Source organism: Eriocheir sinensis, chromosome 19 (assembly GCF_024679095.1).
Source record: "Eriocheir sinensis breed Jianghai 21 chromosome 19, ASM2467909v1, whole genome shotgun sequence".
Taxonomy (NCBI): Eukaryota; Metazoa; Arthropoda; class Malacostraca; order Decapoda; family Varunidae; genus Eriocheir; species Eriocheir sinensis.
In genome coordinates, this window is record NC_066527.1 from 19789390 (window position 1) to 19807528 (window position 18139).

An 18139-nucleotide genomic window follows, 5' to 3' on the forward strand; every position below is an offset into this window, starting at 1 on the left:
ACGCCTGGAATAGTCTTCCTAATGATGTCATAGAGGCAGTGAGCATAGCATCCTTTGAAAAGCGATTGGACAAGTTTTGGGCGGATCAACCAATCAAGTACAATTGGGAGGAGAAATTAATAACCACCAGTGCCCACCACCGTAGTATAAGTTTAAACAGTGACAACACAGAGGATCTGGATATAGAGGCCTAGTAGGCCTGCGTCCAGTATTTCCGTAAGGTAAGTTTTATGTGTATGGAATGGGCAGGGTAAGGATTATATGAGAAACATGGATTAGTAAAGAAATATGGGGATGGTGAAAGAGAAATGAGAGAGTAAATATCGTCAAGAGTTGGAGAGACCCATGAAGATAAGCAGGAATAACCAAAAAAATGTGTGTATATAAGGAAGATAAAAGGATCACGAAGCACTTGAAAGAGATAGAGGCCGTGAGAGGGAGAAGGAAATGAAAATACATGTAAAAAGAATAAAAAATAGAAAGTTAATAGTAGCCCCGTTAAAGAAGACGAAAATCAAGACCAGCGATTACGTCACAACAACAACAAGCCGAGAAAAAGAAAATGTGTCACTGTGCGTAGATCAGGCAGACGAAAGAAGAAAGAAGATAACCAGGCAGACACACGAAACATTAGAAAGAGATAAAGGTCGCAGGGGAAGGAAGGCAAGCCACACGGAGCCGACAAAAGGACAAATAAGAGGAACAAAATTATCTCCAGCTGGCAATGGCGGGGCAGTCTGCGCATAATTTTAGCCGCTTCGTGCACTGGGGCAGGAACGTGGTGGCGGTGGGCAGGAACTACAGGTGAGGGCACGGCAAAGGAGTGTATTATTTATCATTCAGTAGCCCCACAGCCTAAGTAGCCCCTTAAAACACCCAAGAAAAAGAAGTAATGCTGCGATTTGCTGTTACCCGTATCTTACTCCCTTATCACTGCCACCCCTCTTCACTGGAAAGGCAAAGATAGATTGGCAGACTTTACCGTACCATTGCTGAGTGTGTGTGTTCCTTGTCTTGCAGGGACCACTGTGCAGAGCTTGGTAACCCCGTGCCCACCAAGCCCATGCTGTTCATGAAGCCCCCATCCAGCTACCTTGAAGAGGGAACGGGGCCCATCTTGGTGAGAGAGAGAGAGAGAGAGAGAGAGAGAGAGAAGCTAAGGAAATAGCGAATTGATAGCTATATAGATAAAAAAAAGACTACCATTTGCTGTTTCATGATGATAATGGTAATAATAACAATAAGAGAGAGAGAGAGAGAAAGAGAGAGAGGGAGATCACCATCAATCTCAGTGGCATAGGCAAAGAGTTCAACCTCACCCACAAACTGCAACCCCCAGCCTCACCCTTGAACCCTGCAGATCCCTCGAGGCTGCAAAAACTTTCATTATGAAGTCGAACTTGCCGTGGTGATTGGGGAGACTTGCCGAGACGTGGCCGAGAGCGAGGTGGCATCAAAGGTGGCCGGCTATGCCCTTGCCCTTGACATGACGGCTAGGGACTTCCAGGAGGAGGCCAAGAAGAAGGGCAACCCTTGGACGATGGCCAAGTGCTTCGACACGGCCCTCCCCATATCCCGGTTCATCCCCAAGGAGGAGTTGAAGGACCCGGCCAATGCGAGGATTTGGTGTAAGGTGAGTGAGTATTAGGAGGAAGAATGTGTGATGCATTTTTTTTTTCAGCAGAGGAGGCAGGCAAGTGAATGAATAAATAAACAGATTTTCCTCCCCTGTAAAAGAAGAAAGCATGCCTGTCACCCCCACACAGACAGCTTTTATTTTTTGTACCCTTGAGCTGTCCCCTTCTCTGTAAAAAAAAAAAAAAAATAAATAAATAAATAAAAAAAAAAATAACATGCCTGTCACATCCACTCACCCACACCCACTGTCACACCCACACCTTCCCGCCCCCACAGGTGAACGGCGAATCACACCAGGATGGCAACACCTCTGACATGGTGTTCCCGGTGCCCACGCTGATCGCCTACATCACCCGCTACTTCACCCTGCAACCTGGTGACCTGGTGCTGACGGGGACTCCAGCGGGGGTGGGGCCGGTCAACCCTGGAGACACGCTGACAGCCGGCCTGGGGGACTTCCTCACTATGGAGTTTTCTGTGGCCCAGCGGGAGTGACGGAGTGAGAGGGAAGGAGTGAGTGAGAGGGAGGGAGTTATAGCCATCCATTTCATGAAGGCAGTTTGGTTGTGGTTGATCAAGAATTTAATGAATGCAGAAATTTATAAATCTTCAATTCTAAACAATTTCTTATTTTTGGCTGTTAAGTACTTATACATAAATTTTGAATTATCTGAATAGATTTAATTCTGTCAAAATAGTCATATAGTTTGTTTTAATGATTTATTTATTGATGAAAACAGTGAAGGTAAAGTTGGGGGCATACCCGTACACTGTAGCTACGATTCCATGAAAATTCCACCCAAGAAAATTCCACCAATGAAAGTTTTTAAACCTGTTGTTTGCATTATTACCATTTATCATTTGTGGGTGGAACTTTCTTGGGTGGAAATTTACATGGGTGAAATTTTCTTGGGTGGAATTTTCTGGGTGGAATTTTCTAGGGTGGAATTTTCTGCACACTGTAGCTACGCATGGCTGTGGTGCTCATCATACTGTTGACCCTTTGAGCCTGTGGGGGGTTAAAATCCACTACCCCGGGACTCAGGCCACAGCATACCTTCCCTAGGTGTCCCCAGGTACTCATTTATCGAGCAGCCTGAATGGGAGAAAGAACAGCTGATGGTTGTAGGTTTGAGGGAGCCACACCTTAAGTGCCTTCATAAAGAATATAGTGTGGGGTAAGAGAGTGAGGTTTTGAGGGTGAGTGTTAGCATCCCTAGAGAATGGAAGGAGTGAATGAGGCAATAAAGAGATGAAGAGGGAATGGAGGAAAAGAAAAGGATGGGGAGATAGTGAGGATGCCTAGTACCCCTGGATCAGTGGTTTGTCTGCCTCTATTTCCTTTTGTCACTTTTCTTCATGTGTGTGTGTGTGTGTGTGTGTGTGTGTGTGTGTGTGTGTGTGTGTCAAGTAGATGTGATACAGAGGTTATATTGAAAACTTGAAATGAGAAAGAAATATGTAAGTTATGCAGCTCAAATATTACTCTTTATGGGTGTTGGTGATAGGGTTGTGTGCTTTAAATTATGTAAAGAATTATATCTCCATAGAATTGTTATGTATATATAGAGTTTATCTTACAAACTTTTATCCTCCTCGATCCTCCTCTTCCACCTTCTTCTCTTCTTCCTCCTCCTCTTTTTCCTCCTCTCTTTCCCCTCCTCCTCCTTTCCCCCTCCCCCCCTCATCTTCCTCCTCCTCTACTCCATTCATACACTCACTTTTGATCAGTTTACATAGATTCACACAGATATCCAGACCAGTTCTCACTCTACCTCAGAGAATGTACAATCAACATCATGCAATCTTCCTCTTGAGGCCTTGTGAGTCTTCCAATGTTTATATGCAAAATAATAATAATGTTGATAATGATAATAGTGAAAAGTCAAGCATATGCATCTGTGTTCTGCAGTCCCTGGTTTCTAAATATGGGAATAAATGATACGTTTGAGTTGAATTATTTTATTTGTTGGTATGTTTCCCCATTTCCGTTGTCAAACTGAACTGAACTGATTTGAAATGAACTAAAATTAAATGTGTTGAACTATAGCAATTGAATGGGAATGTATCGAAGAACTGAACTGAACTGAACTGAAATCAAACAAGCTGAACTATAGGCCTATTAAGTTGAATGGGAATTTATTGAACAACCAAACTGATTTGTAATAAAATGAACTTAAATCAACTGAAGTAAGTTAAACTACCGCAATGAAATGACTACGCAACTACCCTTTGGTCCCTCGTAGGATCAATGAACTCGTCTTGGTCTCCACAATGGTCAGTGATTCCCTGTCAACAGTTCTCGCACATTCCCACCCACAAAATACCAATATGCGTAGAAAATGAAGAAGGAAACGCTAAGAATACCCAAATTCATGCTTTTTAAACGTCAAAATATAGATAAACAACGAAACAGTTCCGAGGGCGAGACGGTCCGAGGCGCCAGTGTTGCCGTTGCGTTGAGGTCACGAGCAGCTATCAAGGGCCCGCCATTGCTGAAGAAGCCTCCACAATTTTTTTTTTCTCTCCCCCATGATCCTCACAGACCACGCCGCGAGCCATGGCTACTCAGGTGAGGCCCTTGGTGGCACGCAGGGCTGGGGGCACGGGGGAGTGATGGTATATGCTGGGATTGTGTTGTGAGGGAAATCAATGTTTGTGTTGTGAGGAAAATCAATGGTTGTGTTGTTAGGGAAATGGTTGTGTTGTGAGGGAAATGGTTGTGTTGTTAGGGAAATGGTCGTGTTGTTAGGGAAATGGTTGTGTTGTTAGGGAAATGGTTGTGTTGTTAGGGAAATGGTTGTGTTGTGAGGGAAATGGTTGTGTTGTTAGGGAAATGGTTGTGTTGTGAGGGAAATGGTTGTGTTGTTAGGGAAATGGTCGTGTTGTTAGGGAAATGGTTGTGTTGTTAGGGAAATGGTTGTGTTGTTAGGGAAATGGTTGTGTTGTGAGGGAAATGGTTGTGTTGTTAGGGAAATGGTTGTGTTGTGAGGGAAATGGTTGTGTTGTGAGGGAAATGGTTGTGTTGTTAGGGAAATGGTTGTGTTGTTAGGGAAATGGTTGTGTTGTTAGGGAAATGGTTGTGTTGTTAGGGAAATGGTTGTGTTGTTAGGGAAATGGTTGTGTTGTGAGGGAAATGGTTGTGTTGTGAGGGAAATGGTTGTGTTGTGAGGGAAATGGTTGTGTTGTTAGGGAAATGGTTGTGTTGTTAGGGAAATGGTTGTGTTGTGAGGGAAATGGTTGTGTTGTTAGGGAAATGGTTGTGTTGTTAGGGAAATGGTTGTGTTGTTAGGGAAATGGTTGTGTTGTGAGGGAAATGGTTGTGTTGTTAGGGAAATGGTTGTGTTGTGAGGGAAATGGCCATGTTGTGAGGGAAATGGTTGTGTTGTTAGGGAAATGGTTGTGTTGTTAGGGAAATATGGTTGTGTTGTTAGGGAAATCAATGGTTGTGTTGTTAGGAAAATGGTTGTGTTGTTAGGGAAATAAATGGCGCACTCTGTGACTATCTTACCTCTAACGATATCTCGCCCCCTTCTTCTCTTGCTCTCTTTGGTTATCCGGAAGGCCTGAAGGTTAGAGGAGAACAATATGACAATAGAAGAGGAGACAGATAAGTAGGAAATGAGATATCAATGCTTCTAACCGAGCTGAATACCCTTCACTCAACTCCATCACTGGTACTGGAGCGCGACTGTTTTATCTTCATATTTTGTATATTTATGTATTATATTAATAGATTTGCTGCATACAGAAACAGCAACAATGGTATATTACACATCTTAGCATATTCATTTATTCACTGCATAGCTCACCTGCTAACAACATGACAACCATTATTATTATTATTATTATTATTATTATTATTATTATTATTATTATTATTGTGAACGAGGACTAGATAGATACTGTAGATGTGTGTCGTGCCATGCTCTTGTGATAGAAAAATTCACATTAATGGCTGTGCAAGATGAAATTATAATCACAAAACATGTATATTACTACTACAAGCAATAATAAGTATAATGCAAAAATCTTATTAGTAATGATGATAATAATAATAATAATAATATCTTTGCATATCTTTACCTAAACCCCATATCCCCCGCCTCACCCCCCAGAGGAGTCCGTGCTGCGCCCCCACCCGCTGCACCCTACCAAGAAGAGGCACTGCTGTCAGGGTGGAGGCGACGGGTTCACAATCATCGCCACCTGCTTCTTCGTCCTCACCATCGCCGTCACTGTCGCCCTCATCATCCAGATACACTATGGCAGCCCAGAGGTGAGGGGGGAGAAGGGGGGATGGGTAAGGGAGAGAGAAGAAGGAGAAAGGGGAGAGTTAATCCACATCTGTTCCATATAAGTAACATAACATTACATTTATTTATTTCTTATCTCCTACTTTACTTACCTCTGAACTACACCAAGTCAAGTAAGAGATGAGAAATAAATAAATGCAATGTTATGTTACTTATAAGGAATAGATGTGGATTAACTTAACCCAGTAGCTGCGGGGATCATGTTTCTTAAAGGCCCCTCTAAGCGAGAAAAATGAGAAAAAATCATCACTCACGCAAACCATTTCATAATATATATCAACGCATTTGTGATCAGTTTATGCATCATCTATTTTGTGGGGGTTTACATCATGGCAAAAATTTGGCCCGTCACTGCTACACGGTAAAGCCACAAATTTGGCCCGTCACTGCTACACGGTAAAGCCACAAATTTGGCCCGTCACTGCTACACGGTAAAGCCACAAATTTGGCCCGTCACTGCTACACGGTAAAGCCACAAATTTGGCCCGTCACTGCTACACGGTAAAGCCACAAATTTGGCCCGTCACTGATAAACGATAAAGCCACAAATTTGGCCCGTCACTGCTACACGGTAAAGCCACAAATTTGGCCCGTCACTGCTACACGGTAAAGCCACAAATTTGGCCCGTCACTGCTACACGGTAAAGCCACAAATTTGGCCCGTCACTGGTACACGGTAAAGCCATAAATTTGGCTCGTCGCTGATACCAGGTTAATGATCCCACTTGAACATATAGTATACTTAGCATGACATCCTACACAAATTAGCGAGCTTTTCTTGTACACTTCCTTTTTGTTGCCCTTGAGTTAATTCCTTCCTGTGCTGTAATAAAAATAAATAAATAAACTGAGATAATACACGAAACGGCTGGCCGAGCTTTTCCAGGCACCACAGTAAATGATGCCTGTCCCTATCCCCCTTCCTATAGGTAATGGCCCAACAATACCTTGCCCAACCCCCTTAATAGGTAATGCCCATATATACCTTGTCACCTTCATCCCCTCCATAAGTAATGCCCAAACATGTCTTAACACCTTCCCCCCCTTTAAAAGTAATGCCCATATATACCTTATCACCTTCATCCCCTCCATAAGTAATGCCCAAACATGTCTTAACACCTTCCCCCCCTTTAAAAGTAATGCCCATACCTACCTTACCACCCTCACCCCCTCCATAAGTAATGCCCAAACATGTCTTAACACCTTCCCCCTTAAGTAATGCCATATATACCTTACCACCTTCACCCCCTCCATAAGTAATGCCCAAACATGTCTTAACACCTTCCCCCCCTTTAAAAGTAATGCCCATACCTACCTTACCACCCTCACCCCTTCCATAAGTAATGCCCAAACATGTCTTAACACCTTCCCCCCCTTTAAAAGTAATGCCCATATATACCTTACCGCCTTCACCCCCTCCAAAAGTAATGCCCAATCATTCCTTAACACCTTCCCCCTTATAGGTAATGCCCCATGGAGCGGTGGCGACGGATGAGGAGGAGTGCAGCCGCGTTGGTGCCCGCATCCTCGGGGCCGGGGGCAGCGCGGTGGATGTGGCTGTGGCGTCTGTTATGTGTCTCATGGTCGTGCATCCGCATACAGTGGGGCCGGGCGGGTGAGTGGGTGTGTTGGTGGGTGATGGAAGGATGTGCGTGTGTGTGGGGGTGATGGGTGATAGGTATGGTATGGGTGTGTTGATGGGTGATGAGGGAATGTGTGAGTGGATGGGTGATTGGTATGGAATGGTATGGGTGTGTTGGTGGGTGAGGGGTGTGTGTGTGGATGGGTGATGGGTATGGGTTCAGAGAGAGTGGGTGAAAGATTATGTGTGTATGGATGAATGATGGGTGTGTTGGTGTTGGTAGGTGAAAGGAGAATGAGTGAAGAATTGTGGATGTGTGTGTGTGTGTGTGTGTGTGTATTTACCTAGTTGTAGTTTTACAGGTCCTGGTCTTACGCTCGTGTGGTCCCGTCTCCGTATCTGTATTTGTTCAACTTTTCCTTAACGCTTTGCACACTCTTTGCACACTCTTTGCCGATACTACATCCTCACTTAGTCTGTTCCAAACCTCTACATTTCTTTGCGGGAAGCTATATTTCTCTATGTCTCTCAAGCATCTTCCTTTCCTCAATTTTTTACTGTGTGTGTCTTTCTCTTCATCCCATGCATCGGTGAATCCTATGAATGCTGGCTGTTGTTTGCTGTGTCCAGGAGCGGTGTGATGCTGGTACATGACCACAAGAGCAACACCACCACCGTCCTGGACTTCCTCAGTGCCGTACCCAGTGGCTATGACTCCCAGGCACCTCCACCCGGCTACACAGGTGAGCCACACTAAGGTCCATATCACTGAATGTATCGGGCTCCTACTACGACCATTTTTCAATGCTACAGAGAGAGTTAACCGGGTTTTCTTGGGTGATATTCCCATTAAAGATGCAAAAGTCATGTAAAACTATCACCAGGATCACAAAACAGTCCATGGTCTCAGCAACTTATACGAGACTCTTTTCAAATGGGTGAACGGAGGTGCTGATATGTTTAACCCGGTAGCAGCGACGGGGCAAATTTGTGGCATTACCGTGTAGCAGCGACAGGGCAAATTTGTGGCTTTACCATGTAGCAGCGACGGGGCAAATTTGTGGCTTTACCGTGTAGCAGTGACGGGGCAAATTTGTGGCTTTACCGTGTAGCAGCGACGGGGCAAATTTGTGGCTTTACCGTGTAGCAGCGACAGGCCAAATTTGTGCCATGATATAAACCCCCCAAAATAGATGATGCATAAACTGATCACAAATGCTTTGATGTATATTATGAAATGGTTTGCGTGAGTGATGATTTTTTCTCATTTTTCTCACTTAGAGGGGCCATTAAGGAACATGATCCCCGCTGCTACTGGGTTAAGAATACGAGGTTAACCACACAGATCGCCCAAGTTGTTACAATAGTTGATTATATGATATTTCACTCTCTGTTGACATTCTTTAATAATATACCTTTGCTGTCTCTGTGATCCATTTAACTTACCTCTATGAATGTTTTAGTCTTTATTTATGGTTGCCCCAGTTGTTACAATAGTTGAGTTATGATATTTCTCTCTCACTGTCGTCATTCTTTAATAATATACCTTTTCTGTCTCTGTGAGCCATTTAACTTGCTTCTATGAATGGTTTAGTCTTTATTTATGGTTGCCCCAGTTGTTACAATAGTTGAGTTATGATATTTCACTCACTGTCATCATTCTTTAATAATATACCTTTGCTGTCTCTGTAATCCATTTGACTTGCTTCTATGAACAGTTTAGTCTTTATTTATGGTTGCCCCAGTTGTTACAATAGTTGATTATATGATATTTCACTCACTGTCGTCATTCTTTAATAATATACCTTTTCTGTCTCTGTGATCCATTTAACTTACCTCTATGTATGGTTTAGTCTTTATTTAAGGTATTTCATGTGTTTATTTATGCAAATGTGTGCTCATATTCACTTTAGTAATGACAGATGAAATGCAATCTATAAATCATCGTTAATATTATGTTCTGTGTGTGTGTGTGTGTGTGGTGCAGACCCCCGCAGTGTTGGGGTGCCGGGGCTGCTGCGAGGCCTGGAGCACGCACACCACAAGTTCGGCAAGCTGCCCTGGCGGGACCTCGTCAGGCCCAGCATCGACATCGCTCGGTGAGGCCTGATTGTATTGTTTGCCTTGGCTTGTATATACTCAGACAGTTTTGAACCCCATGATTGTATTGTTTGCCTTGGCTTGTATATACTCAGACACTTTTGAACCCCATGATTGTATTGTTTGCCTTGGCTTCTATATACTCAGACACTTTTGAACCCCATGATTGTATTGTTTGCCTTGGCTTCTATATACTCAGACACTTTTGAACCCCATGATTGTATTGTTTGCCTTGGCTTCTATATACTCAGACACTTTTGAACCCCATGATTGTATTGTTTGCCTTGGCTTCTATATACTCAGACACTTTTGAACCCCATGATTGTATTGTTTGCCTTGGCTTCTATATACTCAGACACTTTTGAACCCCATGATTGTATTGTTTGCCTTGGCTTCTATATACTCAGACACCTTTGAACCCCATGATTGTATTGTTTGCCTTGGCTTCTATATACTCAGACAGTTTTGAACCCCCACAGTGACTATTTCCCAAGGCCATGAAGGAGACTAGTTGTGTTCTCATGAGTTTTTTTCACTTTTTTTCACTTTTTTTTTAATTAACACATCAGAGGACAAGGCTCAAGGGCAATTAAAAGACTAAAAAAAAAAAAAAAAAAAAAAGCCCGCTACTCGCTGCTCCTATGAAAAATAAAAGTAAAGAGTAGCCAAAAGAGAGGTCACGGTGCATGCAGAAGCCTTGTCAAACTATCACTAGGCTCATCAAACTACCCATGGAAATACTAACACAAATATATCTACCTCTCCGTCACCTTCCAGTCGAGGGTTCAATGTGTCGGGCCAGCTGTTGGACACACTCAACCAGCCTTTATTTACTCCATTCTATTTTATTTTGATGTATTTGTTTTGTGTTTGTATTTCTCTACCTTTCCGTCACCTTCCAGTCGAGGGTTCATTGTGTCGGACTAGCTGTTGGACACACTCAACCAGCCTTTATTTACTCCTTTCTATTTTATTTTGATGTATTTGTTTTGTATTTGTATTTCTCTACCTTTCCGTCACCTTCCAGCCGAGGGTTCATTGTGTCGGACCAGCGGTTGGACACACTCAACCAGCCTTTATTTACTCTATTGTATTTTATTTTGATGTATTTGTTTTGTATTTGTATTTCTCTACCTTTCCGTCACCTTCCAGCCGAGGGTTCAATGTGTCAGGCCAGCTGGAGAACCCCCTCAACCAGCCTTTATTTACTCTATTGTATTTTATTTTCATGTATTTGTCTTGTATTTGTATTTCTCTGCCTTTCCGTCACCTTCCAGCCGAGGGTTCAATGTGTCAGGCCAGCTGGAGAACCCCCTCAACCAGCCTTTATTTAGTCTATTGTATTTTATTTTCATGTATTTGTCTTGTATTTGTATTTCTCTGCCTTTCCGCCACCTTCCAGCCGAGGGTTCAATGTGTCGGGCCAGCTGGGGGACGCACTCAAGCAGCTCAACATTACGAGTCCGCGTGGTGACTCCCTGTTTGAGCGCTTCTTCCTCCCCAAGGGCCACAAGCTCAAGAAGGGGGACTTCATACGGAGGGAGAACTTTGCGGAGCTCCTCGAGTTTGTGTCCGTGCGAGGGGCCAGCAGTGAGTTGTTTATCTATTTTGTATCTGTTCATTATTTTATTTACTTATTTATTTGTTTGTTTATTAATTTATTTTACAGCAAAAGAAGAAGCTGAAGGGTAGAAAAATAAAGTAAAAAAGATAGAAAGGTCTGCTAAGTACGGCACCTCTAAAAAAGTATAGTGACCAGAGATTTTTTTTTTTTTCTACAGCAAAGGAAACAAGCAAAGTAGCGGACCTTTTTTTTTTTTACTCTTTTTGTTGCCCTTGAGCCGTGTCCTTTGATGTAAAAAATAAATAATTAAATAAATAAAAAATAAACAAAAGAGGGTGCTTAGAAGAGAAAGAGAAAAGGGAATAGCGAAAGAAGAGATTAGAGAAGAGAATAAAAGATAAAATAAGATAAAAATAAAATAAGAATTAGATAAAAGTAAAAATTAATGAAAAAATATAATTAAAAGGAAAGAGAATGGGGAAAAGAAAGAGAATAGAATAGGTGTGTATGTGTGTGTGTGTGTGTGTGTGTGTGTGTGTGTGTGTTTAGCATAAGACTATAGTAATAAGCATAAGAAGATTTACCTAAGTATGATAAGTATAAAAGATTAATAATAAGTAAAATGAGATTATAGGTTTTAATAATAAGTATAATAAGATGACATGACCAATTAAATACAAAGTTGAATACTAGAATGACATGACTAAGGGTGAATAAGTTACTGCTCACAACACCTCATTTCCTTGTCCAGCCTTCTATGCGCTCGACTTCGATCACCTAGACATCAAAGCCATGCAGGAAGACGGGGCAGAGATACAGGACAAGGATTTCCACGAGTACAAGGTAAGGGGCCCATCAGCTGTTGGAAATACTAGGATATTCTAAGACCTTCTAGGATAAGTTGGAAATTCTAGGATATATTGTTTTTCTCACGTACAGGATAAAGATTTTAGGGGAATGCAAAATAAGTTACTAGTACATCATATTCATAGTTCTTCATCTTTATCTATTGTTTTCGTCTATGTTATTGTATAGTTTATAGAGGCATGGCAAAACTACAGGGATCAGCTGTTGGAAATACTAGGATATTCTAAGACCTTCTAGGATAAGTTGGAAATTCTAGGATATATTGTTTTTCTCACCTACAGGATAAAGATTTTAGGGGAATGCAAAATAAGTTACTAGTACATCGTATGCTTAGTTCTTCATCTTTATCTATTGTTTTCGTCTCTGTTATTGTATAGTTTATTAGGGCATGGCAAAAGTACAGGGATCAGCTGTTTGAAATTTGGTAAATAAACTTTGGTGGATAAAACTTTTGTAGGATAAGCTTTTGAGGCAAACTTTTGGTGGATTAACACTCACCATCACCATCCTTTAACACCCTTTCTCTGCCTCCTCTTTCCCCCTCACACCTTCCTTTCCATAGGTGCGAGAGTGGCCCAGCCTTCAGATGACCCTCAGGAACCTCACAATTCACACCAGCCCGGCACCTTCAGGCGGCCCCCAGCTGCTGGCCGCCCTACACCTGCTGCACCACGCCAACATAACCGCCAGCACCCCCCAGGCCCTGCTCTACCACTCCTTCATCGAGGCAATACGCAACAGTTACGCTTACTTCATTGACATAGGTGAGTGGAAAGACAGGAAGGGAGGGTTGTGTCATGGGTCTTCTTATGCTTCCTGTGACCTGTTCTGCCTTGTATCACTTCACTGAGGTCTGTTTTTCCATACACCTTCCTTACACGGTCTTATTTCCCATTTTCCTCTCAATCTTTTACTTTCCCATTTTCCTTTCCTTTTTTTCCTTCACTTTTTCATGGGTGACTGGGGACATAGGAAGGTATGGTAGTGTCATGGGTCTTCTTGTGCTTTCTGTGACCTGTTTGCTTTGTATAACTTCACTGGGCTTTGTTTATTAATACATTTTGATTAAACAGTTTTATTTTCCCAGACAGGAAGTTATGGTAGTGTCATGGGTCTTCTTGTGCTTTCTGTGACCTGTTCTGCTTTGTATAACTTCACTGGGCTTTGTTTATTAATACATTTTGATTAAACAGTTTTATTTTCCCAGACAGGAAGTTATGGTAGTGTCATGGGTCTACTTCTGCTTCTTGTGATCTGTTCTGCCTTGTATAACTTCACTTGGCTTTGTTTTTTCATATCCATGGATATCCAGCACACCAATATCACATGGGAAACACTCCACTATCCACCACAGAGGCAGAGAAAGACCTGGGACTATACGTTACCAGGCTACCAGTGAAGGGATATCCAGCACACCAGTACCACATGGGAAACACTTCACTATCCACCACAGAGGCAGAGAAAGACCTGGGAGTGTATGTTACCAGGCTACCAGTGAAGGGATATCCAGCACACCAGTACCACATGGGAAACACTTCACTATCCACCACAGAGGCAGAGAAAGACCTGGGAGTGTATGTTATCAGGCTACCAGTGAAGGGATATCCAGCACACCAATACCACATGGAAACACTCCACTATCCACCACAGAGGCAGAGAAAGACCTGGGAGTGTATGTTACCAGGCTACCAGTGAAGGGATATCCAGCACACCAGTACCACATGGGAACACTCCACTATCCACCACAGAGGCAGAGACAGACCTGGGAGTGTATGTTATCAGGCTACCAGTGAAGGGATATCCAGCACACCAATACCACATGGGAAACACTTCACTATCCACCACAGAGGCAGAGAAAGACCTGGGACTATACATGACCAGGCTACCAGTGAAGGGATATCCAGCACACCAGTACCACATGGGAAACACTTCACTATCCACCACAGAGGCAGAGAAAGACCTGGGAGTGTATGTTACCAGGCTACCAGTGAAGGCCAAATCTGTGCCAATCTCAGCGGATGGATTAATATCTGTTTCTTGTGTTCCAGGGTCAGAGTATGAGCTGAGCCCCCAGAACGCAACAGAAGTCTTTCCAGTCAACAACCTTGATGAGAATTTTAGCCTGGAAGACGACCCTCCCTCCCCCCCGCCCCTCCCTGAGCTGGCCGCCTCGCCCGTCTCTGTGATCGACACCTTCGACCAATACGTGACGACTGTTGTGTGAGGCGACGCATGTGTTGTGCTGTATTAGTGCTATATGCTTTTTTTTCTTATGATTCTGATTATTCTTCTGATTGTGATTCTCCTTCAGTTTCTCCTTCTAATTCTTCTTCTTCTTTTTCCTTTTTTTCTTCTTCTTCTTAGTCTTCTTCTTCTTCTTCTTCTTCTTCTTCTTATATATTATTATTATTATTATTATTATTATTATTATTATTATTATTATTATTATTATTATTATTATTATTATTATTATTATTATTATCATTGAAATAACATGTTCAATTACTGTGAATTTCTTTGGCACCAGTCTTGCATTGAATAGAGGGTCTGCTACATTACTATCATCATTATTAGCAATAGAAGTAGTAGTAGTAGTAGTAGTAATAGTAGTAGTCACTATAGTCATCATCACTACAGACTCAGCATCACTATAAAACATTGGCACCACTATAAAATACTTGCCTGCACTACTGACGGGCTGAGGCTAACCAAAAAGCTCCACCATAAAAGCCTACCAGTGCTAGAACCCCCAAAATAAATAAATAAATAAATAAAAACATTCACCACTTCTTCCTTTCCCGTACAGAGGTCTGGGGACACACTTTGGCTCTCAGTACATGACCAAGCACGGCATCCTCTTCAACAACCACCTGGCCAGCCTGGCGGCCACGGCGGGGACTGGCTATGTCCCCGCCAGGCCCCTCACCTCCTACACCCCTGTGGTTATCACTGACATCAACAGGGTGAGTGTGTGTGTGTATGTGTCTGTGTGTATTTATCCTTTATATTAATTTTCTTTCCATCATTTTTTCTTTATTTCTGCATTGTTTTATTTACGTTACTCTGCCGTTTCTCAGGTGTGTGGGCCGCGGGTGGTGCTGGCGAGCCCTGAGGTTGGGGCGGCGGTGCAGGTGGTGGGGCAGCTGGTGTTCCGCGGCCGCCGGCTCATTGACGCCATCAGGCAACGTCGCGTGACCCTCACCAACAACAACAACCTGGTGCTGGTGGACGGTAAGGGGCTCCAGGGATGATTTTTAGTGACCCACCCAGTGCAACAAGCCCCCTTTTTAGCTGAATGGTAGTTTACCGTTTACCTTTGATGAGGTTTCAGGCCCTGCTCCGCCTCTGATGCAGTGCTCTCGAGGGCCATCAACAATTACAGCGTTAGTCTCAATAATAGTCTTCGATGCACTTATTTTCAAACATAGCTAGAGGATGTGTCGGCTGGCTGTGAGTGGAGAATATTGAGGTACATAGCTGGGGTCACATGGAGATTGGGGTGCCCAGTGATTTAAAGGAGCTGAGTACAGTGGTGAGAGTATGGAGATCAAGGTGGTTTGGGTCCATGAGGAGAAGGGGTCTGGTGAGGCATTGGGGAGAGCTGTTGGGGTGGATGTGCAAGGTAGATTAAAGAAGACAAATTCAAGACATGGAGGCAGTGTGTTGAAGAGAATTTGGCAGTATTGGGCATTGAAGAGACTGAGGCAATGGGGAGAAATGGTTGGAAGCAAATCATCAACCGTCCAACCTCTGAAGAAGCTATGGGAAAACCTGACATTAAACAGAGGATGATAATGGTGATGGTAGAACACTGGCTTCCTGTCTGACTGGGTGCTGCAATTGGTATGGATTCGGCTTTTACTGGTAACCTGGTAACATATAGTCTCAGGTCCTTCTCTGCCTCTGTGGTGGATAGTGGAGTGTTTCCCATGTGGTACTGGTATGCTAGACTTTACATTTCCTTCATTGAATTGTAGCAGCCACTTTTTGTTCCATTCCTATAGCTTGGTGATGTCTTCTTGTAGGAAATCCACAGTCAAGAGGTTAATATATCCCTCTTTTTGGACTAAACCAATTTCTCGTGTGTTTTGTAAGGCCGAGATTTTGTGTTTACTGATGAGAAGTCCCTCCCATTTGAGATGTAGATGGTGGTGCTACTGTTTGTCTGGTTATAATTTTTCTGTTCGATGATGACCACACCACCACACACTCCACCCCAGACCTGCGCAGTGACGTCGTGGCGCCGCTGCCCGGGGACGTGAGGAACTACTTGGAGGCGCACAACAACACCTTCAAGATCCTGTACCCTCCCTACCCTGGGGTCAACGGAATCACCAAGGAGAAGGACGCCATCACCTCCTGGTCGGACTCTCGCAGTGGTGGTGTGGCCCATCGCATCGAGCCGCCCCTGATGCCGGAGAAGATCAAGAAGAAGGCCGGGAAGTCGAAGTCCAAAGGTGAGTCTTGTTTAGGGTCCTGTTGATGCCGTGGGTGAGGTTTTTTTTAGTTTTTTGTTTTTGTTTTGTGAGATTGTTGGTTAGTGTTTGTCTTGTGTTTCTTTTGTGTGTATTTACCTAGTTGTAGTTTTACAGGGCCTGGGCTTACCCTCGTGTGGTCCCGTCTCCGTATCTGTATTTATTCAACTTTCCCTTAAAGCTTTGCACACTCTTCGCCGATACTACATCCTCACTTAGTCTGTTCCAAACCTCTATATTTCTTTGCGAGAAGCTATATTTCTTTATGTCTCTCAAGCATCTCCCTTTCCTCAATTTTTTACTGTGTCCTCGTGTGTTCCTGGTGTTTATTCCTTCTTTTAGATGTAACTCCTCATTATCTACTTCTTCCATTTTGCTCAATAATTGTGTGTATGTGAAATTGAAATTCAAACATCAACCTAACTAATTAACCTCTATTTTCAGCCTTCCTACCCACGCCGCTCCCTACCACATCTCCCGGGCCCCCAAAACTCCCCAAGGCAACCCTCAAGGGCGAGCCACAGATGCTGCCGTGATGGACCTTGGTGATGGGAAGTCTTATCATCCTCCTCTTCCTTCGCCACAGGCCCATATCACACACCCATGAGGCTCTCCCACCCTGGATGATCATATACTCTCTCCTCCCTAGTGTTCACCCTTCTCATGCCTTTCTGCACTCACATCTCTAGGGTTTCACTGGTGCTGTCATTTTTCTATCTGTTGACTAATTGTACTTGTAGAATTATTTTAATGGTACTTGTTGAATAACTTTACTGCTGGTCTGATCACCATATATTAGGCTGTACAGGGTTATATATTTTACCTAGTTGAGTCCTCTTCTTTTTTTGTTGGTCTGTAGAAAAATTGTACTTGTAGAATTATTTTAATGGTACTTGTTGAATAACTTTACTGCTTGTCTGATCACCATATATTAGGCTGTACAGGGTTATATATATTGTTTTGTTGAGTCCTCTTCTTTTTTTGTCGGTCTGTAGAAAAATTGTACTTGTAGAATGATTGTACTTGTAGAATTATTTTAATGGTACTTGTAGAATAACTTTACTGCTGGTCTGATGAGCATAATTTAATCTGTACAGGGTTATATATATATATTGTTGACTCCTCTTCTTTCTCTGTCTGTGTGGAATAACTCTACTTTTTACTGGTGCTGAAAACTTTAAAAAATAATACTTGTAACTGTATTGAGATTTACTTGCATTTCTCTGCCATGAAAAGCCTGTATTTGTATTAAAGTTTTCAAGATATGTTGGAGTTTCTCTTCTATAACCCTTCCTGTTACTTGTAGAACAAAGCACTGTACTGGTACTGTACTGGTAAAGTATACTGTATGAATTTTGCACATTGTATTGAATAATGTTTTGCTTGAGATACAATATGTTATAAACTATACTTTTTTGGGACAGTCAGACACAGTAAAAGGCTGAAGACTCAACACTTAGATTAGAGGAATGAAAAAAAGAAATGATTATAATCTGAAAAACTCTGCCGATGAAGAGCTTAACTTACAGCTAAAATTACTCTATACACACAGAAGATACTGATATGACATTGATATACTTTAATGTACACAAATATA

General features: G+C 42.7%; 2 protein-coding genes across 2 annotated transcripts; both read left to right on the forward strand.

Annotated features, from left to right (window-relative positions):
- Positions 1 to 555: 555 nt before the first annotated feature.
- Positions 556 to 3589, forward strand: LOC127000878 (acylpyruvase FAHD1, mitochondrial-like). The gene is made up of 4 exons (XM_050864987.1): positions 556 to 804; positions 1021 to 1120; positions 1361 to 1633; positions 1915 to 3589. Exons 1-4 carry the CDS (start codon positions 725 to 727, stop codon positions 2131 to 2133), a joined length of 672 nt encoding a protein of 223 aa, XP_050720944.1. The 5' UTR covers positions 556 to 724; the 3' UTR covers positions 2134 to 3589.
- Positions 3590 to 4044: 455 nt separating this feature from the next.
- LOC127000877 (glutathione hydrolase 7-like) lies at positions 4045 to 17807 on the forward strand. The gene is made up of 13 exons (XM_050864986.1): positions 4045 to 4210; positions 5757 to 5917; positions 7418 to 7569; positions 8167 to 8279; positions 9524 to 9635; positions 11039 to 11226; positions 11952 to 12043; positions 12630 to 12831; positions 14116 to 14287; positions 14874 to 15030; positions 15145 to 15298; positions 16288 to 16524; positions 16987 to 17807. Exons 1-13 carry the CDS (start codon positions 4171 to 4173, stop codon positions 17076 to 17078), a joined length of 1872 nt encoding a protein of 623 aa, XP_050720943.1. The 5' UTR covers positions 4045 to 4170; the 3' UTR covers positions 17079 to 17807.
- Positions 17808 to 18139: the final 332 nt, after the last annotated feature.

Excerpts from the sequence above, each read along its gene's own strand:
- LOC127000878 (XM_050864987.1), top strand. The coding sequence starts at position 725 with ATGGCGGGGCAGTCTGCGCATAATTTTAGCCGCTTCGTGCACTGGGGC. Across the intron at positions 1,121-1,360 it reads AGGGAACGGGGCCCATCTTG|ATCCCTCGAGGCTGCAAAAA; the intron begins GTGAGAGAGAGA and ends TGAACCCTGCAG. Across the intron at positions 1,634-1,914 it reads ATGCGAGGATTTGGTGTAAG|GTGAACGGCGAATCACACCA; the intron begins GTGAGTGAGTAT and ends CCGCCCCCACAG.
- LOC127000877 (XM_050864986.1), top strand. The coding sequence starts at position 4,171 with ATGATCCTCACAGACCACGCCGCGAGCCATGGCTACTCAG. Across the intron at positions 12,832-14,115 it reads CGCTTACTTCATTGACATAG|GGTCAGAGTATGAGCTGAGC; the intron begins GTGAGTGGAAAG and ends CTTGTGTTCCAG. Across the intron at positions 14,288-14,873 it reads CAATACGTGACGACTGTTGT|AGGTCTGGGGACACACTTTG; the intron begins GTGAGGCGACGC and ends TTTCCCGTACAG.